At 71.2% G+C, this 6,000-nt stretch overlaps 1 protein-coding gene across 1 annotated transcript in view; it reads left to right on the top strand.

The window, feature by feature from the left end:
- The first annotated feature begins 1,063 nt into the window (after positions 1-1,063).
- Positions 1,064-6,000, top strand: part of hdac1 (histone deacetylase 1) — a 40,104-nt gene continuing 35,167 nt past the window's right edge. Inside the window, exon 1 of the mRNA XM_072246180.1 lies at positions 1,064-1,178. Coding sequence (XP_072102281.1) covers positions 1,127-1,178 — 52 coding nt within the window. The 5' untranslated portion in view covers positions 1,064-1,126. The remainder of the gene's footprint in view (positions 1,179-6,000) is intronic.

The following is a 6,000-nucleotide window of genomic DNA, read 5'->3' as shown; positions in this document are numbered from 1 at the left end:
CCACTTCCCTATCATCTCCACATCACACCTCCCCTTTCACCAGGGCCCTTCCCTCCTCAAACACCCCCGACACTAAAACCCTCCTCCTCCTCACCATCCCTCAACATTACCCCACCCCACCACCGGGGTGAGGGTCTCTATCTTCCCATCACGAAATCCCTTTCAATACCCCATGGTCTCTCTCCCCCCAACACCCAATCCTACTGACTCTTTCAACCAGCACCAATCAACCGCACCCATCTCTCACATCCTTCATTCGACGCCCAACACCTCACTATCACCCCCCATCAGGGCCTCAATGGCATCTCCCTCCTCCATCACCAATCAACCTTACCCATTTCTCTCACTCCCAAAACCACATCACTCCCTATCAGGGCCTCAATACTGTCTCCCTCCTCCATCACAATCAACCCCACCCATTTCTCTCAACCCCCAACACCCCACCACCACTTCTCAAGGTCCAAACACCATTTTCCTCCTCCATCACCAGTCAACCTCACCCATTGCTCTCACCTCCAACACCCCATCACGGCTCCTCAGGGGCTCAGCACCATCTTCCTCCTCCATCACCCATTCCTCTCAACTTCCAAAAGGCCTCAGCACCACCTCCCTCCTCCATCACCAGTCAACCTCACCCATTTCTCTCACCCTCCAACCTCATCCTCCATCGCCAATGAAACCTACCCAACTCTTTCCTGCAACATCTGAGCCCACCATACTTTCCTACATCGCCAGTCAACACCTCCCAATACCAGACCACCCCCATTGATCCTGCCCCTCGCCCAATCTCCGAGGCCCTACACCCTCCAACCTCTCCCCGCACCCGAACCCCCTTTCCCGGTGTGTGTGTGTGGGAGGGGAGGGGGGGGGGGCAACTGTGCTTCATCAACCAAACTTGCTAACCACGCAGCTCCGCCCCCTCACTCACAATTTGTTACCGCCGCCTGACGTCATAGAGTTGTACCGGTGGTCCCGCGGAGAGGCCGCTCAGCCATTGGCTGAGGTCCTGTCGGTCAGGGTGACGCGCGTGTCAGTGAGGTTGGTTGTGGACGGGGAGGAGCGCAGGGGGAGGGGGGTTAGGCCGCCGAGCAGCGAGGCCGGGCGGGAGGAGGCGGACGGCGGTAAGATGGCGTTCACGCAGGCGGGCAGCAAGAAGAAGGTCTGCTACTACTATGACGGTGAGGCCGGGCGGTGGGGCCTCCTGCAGTCACGGCGAGCATCCGCGCTTTGTCTCGCTGGCACGGTGGGGCAATCCAGGCCGCGGAGGGGCAAAGTGAGATTAGGCCCGAAAGCCCCAGGGGCCGGTATCAGGAGGCGCCCCCTGAACAATCGGGGTTCCCCTCCTATCCGCATCGCTCCCATTCACCCACTTCCAACCCCTCAACCTCCCCCCACCACCCTCCGTCCACCCCCCAACTCCCCTTTCACTCGTCCCCTTTCCACTCTCCCACTTCACTGTACCCCTCTACCTTCCCCCTCTGTCCCCCCTTTCCCCCTCTGTCCCCCCTTTCCCCCTCTGTCCCCCCTTTCCCCTTCGTAACCCTCACCATAATCCTTAAATACCTCTCCCTCCCCACTAACTATCCTCCCCCACCTAAAACCCCATACCTCTTACCCTCCCCACCCCCACTGTACCCCTTTACCGCTCCGTCCCCCCTTTACCCCTCCATAACCCTCACCATAATCCTTAAATACCTCTCCCTCCCTGCTGTACCCCTCTAGCTATCCTCCCCGCTGTACCCCTCTAGCTATCCTCCCCCACCTAAAACCCATACCTCTTACATAACTTAAATACCCCTTCCCACCCTACTGTACACCTTTACCTCCTCCCTCTGTTCCTCCCTCTACCCCTCTGTTCCCCCTCTACTCCCCCCTCTACCTCTCTGTTCCCCCCTCTAATCCCCCCACCTCTCATCCCCCCACCTCTCATCCCCCCACCTCTCTGTTCCCCCCTCTAATCCCCCACCTCTCTGTTCCCCCCCACCTCTACCCCTCTGTTCCCCCCTACCCCTCTGTTCCCCCACCCCTCTCACTTCCCCTCTATCCTTCCCCACCTAAAACCCCATACATCTTACCCTCCCCAACACCCCTTCCCACCCCACTGTACCCCTCTACCTCCTCCCTCCATACCCCATCTGTCTATCCTCCCCCAAACCCCCTCTCGCCCCTCTGTTCCCCCCCTTGCCCCACTCTCTGTCCACCCTCCCCATCTCCCCTTCTCCCCTTCTTACTTCTCTGTACCCTCCAACACCTCCCCTCCCCTTCTCACACATCCCCTCTCCGTCCACCCTCCACAACTCCACTCCCACTCTGTACACCTCTCACTCCTCTCCTCCATCCTCCGTACCCTACTCCATCCATCCTCCCCAATTTCCCTTCCACCTCCATACCTCTCTCTCTAACCTTTCCAATACACCTCTGTACCCCTGTCTCTCCCCACTGTTCTCCTCCTCCTGTCCCCTTCTAAATCCCCTGCACCTCTCACCCCACTGTACACCTCCGAAACTTCTTCCACTCCCCCCCCCCCCCAACCAACCTGGCCCCGACCCTCTTCCCCACCCCCACCTTGCCCTGACCCTCCCCCCCCCCACTGGGCCCTGACCCCCTCTCTCCCCCCCGCTGGGCCCTGACCCCCTCTCTCCCCCCCCGCTGGGCCCTGACCCCCTCTCTCCCCCCCCCGCTGGGCCCTGACCCCCTCTCTCCCCCCCCCGCTGGGCCCTGACCCCCTCTCCCCCCCCCGCTGGGCCCTGACCCCCTCTCTCCCCCCCCGCTGGGCCCTGACCCCCTCTCTCCCCCCCCCGCTGGGCCCTGACCCCCTCTCTCCCCCCCCCCCGCTGGGCCCTGACCCCCTCTCTCCCCCCCCCGCTGGGCCCTGACCCCCTCCCCCCCCCCCGCTGGGCCCTGACCCCCTCTCTCCCACCCCCCGCTGGGCCCTGACCCCCTCTCTCCCCCCCCCGCTGGGCCCTGACCCCCTCTCTCCCCCCCCCGCTGGGCCCTGACCCCCTCTCTCCCCCCCCCCGCTGGGCCCTGACCCCCTCTCTCCCCCCCCCCGCTGGGCCCTGACCCCCTCTCTCCCCCCCCCGCTGGGCCCTGACCCCCTCTCTCCCCCCCCCCCGCTGGGCCCCGACCCCCCCTCTTCCCCCCCCCCCGCTGGGCCCCGACCCCCCCTCTTCCCCCCCCCCGCTGGGCCCCGACCCCCCCTCTTCCCCCCCCCGCTGGGCCCCGACCCCCCCTCTCTCCCCCTCACTGGGCCCTGACCCCCCTCTCTCCCCCCCCGCTGGGCCCCGACCCCCCTCTCTCCCCCCCCCGCTGGGCCCCGACCCCCTCTCTCTCCCCCTCGCTGGGCCCTGACCCCCTCTCTCTACCCCCCCCGCTGGGCCCCGATCCCCCTTTCTCTCCCCCCCCGCTGGACCCCGACCCCCCTCTCCCCCCCCCGGCTGGGCCCCGACCCCCCCCTCTCCCCCCCCCCCCCGCTGGGCCCCGACCCCCCCCTCTCCCCCCCCGCTGGGCCCCGACCCCCTCTCTCCCCCCCCGCTGGGCCCCGACCCCCTCTCTCCCCCCCCGCTGGGCCCCGACCCCCTCTCTCCCCCCCCGCTGGGCCCCGACCCCCTCTCTCCCCCCCCCGCTGGGCCCCGACCCCCTCTCCCCCCCTCCCGCTGGGCCCCGACCCCCTCTCTCCCCCCCCGCTGGGCCCCGACCCCCTCTCTCCCCCCCCGCTGGGCCCCGACCCCCTCTCTCCCCCCCCGCTGGGCCCCGACCCCCCTCTCTCCCCCCCCCCCGCTGGGCCCCGACCCCCTCTCTCCCCCCCCGCTGGGCCCCGACCCCCTCTCTCCCCCCCCCGCTGGGCCCCGACCCCCTTCTCTCCCCCCCCCCCCGCTGGGCCCCGACCCCCTTCTCTCCCCCCCCCCCCCGCTGGGCCCCGACCCCCTTCTCTCCCCCCCCCCGCTGGGCCCCGACCCCCTCTCCCCCCCGCTGGGCCCCGACCCCCTCTCTCCCCCCCCCTGCTGGGCCCCGACCCCCTCTCCCCCTCCCCGCTGGGCCCTGACCCCCTCTCTCCCCCCCCAATGGGCCCCGACCCCCTCTCCCCCCGGCCAGGCCCAGACCCCCTCTCTACCCCCCCCAGCTGGGCCCCGACCCCCTCTTTCCCCCCCCTCTCTCCCCCCCCCAGTCGGGCCCCGACCCCCTCTCCCCCCAGCCGGGCCCCGACCCCCTCTCTCCCCCCCCGCTGGGCCCCGACCCCTTCTCCCCCCCCCGCTGGGCCCCGACCCCTTCTCCCCCCCCCGCTGGGCCCCGACCCCTTCTCCCCCCCCCCGCTGGGCCCCGACCCCTTCTCCCCCCCCCGCTGGGCCCCGACCCCTTCTCTCCCCCCCCCCCCGCTGGGCCCCGACCCCCTTCTCTCCCCCCCCCCGCTGGGCCCCGACCCCCTCTCCCCCCCCACTGGGCCCCGACCCCCTCTCTCCCCCCCCCCTGCTGGGCCCCGACCCCCTCTCCCCCTCCCCGCTGGGCCCTGACCCCCTCTCTCCCCCCCCAATGGGCCCCGACCCCCTCTCCCCCCGGCCAGGCCCAGACCCCCTCTCTACCCCCCCCGCTGGGCCCCGACCCCCTCCCCCCCCCCGCTGGGCCCCGACCCCCTCCCCCCCCCCGCTGGGCCCCGACCCCCTCTCTCCCCCCCCCGCTGGGCCCCGACCCCCTCTCTCCCCCCCGCTGGGTCTTGACCCCCTCTCCCCCCCCCGCTGGGCCTTGACCCCCTCTCCCCCCCATCCGCTGGCCCCGACCCCCTCTCTCCCCATCCGCTGGGCCCCGACCCCCTCTCTCCCCCCCCCAGCTGGGCCCCGACCCCCTCTCTCCCCCCCCCTCTCTCCCCCCCCCAGCCGGGCCCCGACCCCCTCTCCCCCCAGCCGGGCCCCGACCCCCTCTCTCCCCCCCCGCTGGGCCCCGACCCCCTCTCCCCCCCCCGCTGGGCCCCGACCCCTTCTCCCCCCCCCCGCTGGGCCCCGACCCCTTCTCCCCCCCCCCGCTGGGCCCCGACCCCTTCTTCCCCCCCCCCAATGGGCCCCGACCCCCTCTCCCCCCCCCAGCTGGGCCCCGACCCCCTCTACCCCCGGCCAGGCCCAGACCCCACTACCTCCGGCCGGGCCCCGACCCCCTCTCCCCACGCCCCACCCCCCAGCCGGGCCCTGGTCCCCTCTCCCCACCCCCCCCATCTGGGCCTTGGCCCCCTCTTCCCAACCCCACACGGCCCTGTCCCCCTTCCATACACCCCCCCCAACCAACCTGGCCCGACCTTTTTTCCCCATCCCACTGGGCCCCAAACTTCTTACCCTACCCCCCCACCCTCCTGTATCTTACCCTCTCCCCTCAATCACCCTACCATCCCCGACCCTCTCCCCTCGGCCCCGTCCCCAACCCTGTCCCCTCAGCCACCCCACCGTCCCCAACCCTCTCCCCTTGGCCGCCCCCCGTGTTCGACCCTCTCCCATCGGCCCCCCCCCCCCCCGAGGTCCCCAACCCTCTCCCCTCGGCCGCCCCCAGTCCCTGACTCTCTCTCCTCGGCCGCCCCCCTGCCCCGACCCTCTCTCCTCGGCCGCCCCCAGTCCCCGACCCTCTCTCCTCGGCCGCCCCCCTGCCCCTGACCCTCTCCCCTCGGCCGCCCCCAGTCCCCGACCCTCTCTCCTCGGCCGCCCTGCTCCCTCCTGCCCCGACCCTCTCTCCTCGGCCGCCCCCCTGCCCCCGACCCTCTCTCCTCGGCCGCCCCCAGTCCCCGACCCTCTCTCCTCGGCCGCCCCCCTGCCCCTGACCCTCTCCCCTCGGCCGCCCCCAGTCCCCGACCCTCTCTCGGCCGCCCTGCTCCCTCCTGCCCCGACCCTCTCTCCTCGGCCGCCCTGCTCCCTCCTGCCCCGACCCTCTCTCCTCGGCCGCCCCCCTGCCCCCGACCCTCTCCCCTCGGCCGCCCCCAGTCCCTGACCCTCTCTCTTCGGCTGCCCCGTGCCCCCCTGCCCC

The sequence above is a fragment of the Mobula birostris genome, chromosome 29 (assembly GCF_030028105.1).
Source record: "Mobula birostris isolate sMobBir1 chromosome 29, sMobBir1.hap1, whole genome shotgun sequence".
Taxonomy (NCBI): domain Eukaryota; kingdom Metazoa; phylum Chordata; class Chondrichthyes; order Myliobatiformes; family Myliobatidae; genus Mobula; species Mobula birostris.
Note: the sequence above shows the minus strand (reverse complement) of the source record. Positions and strands in the feature narration are given on the sequence as shown.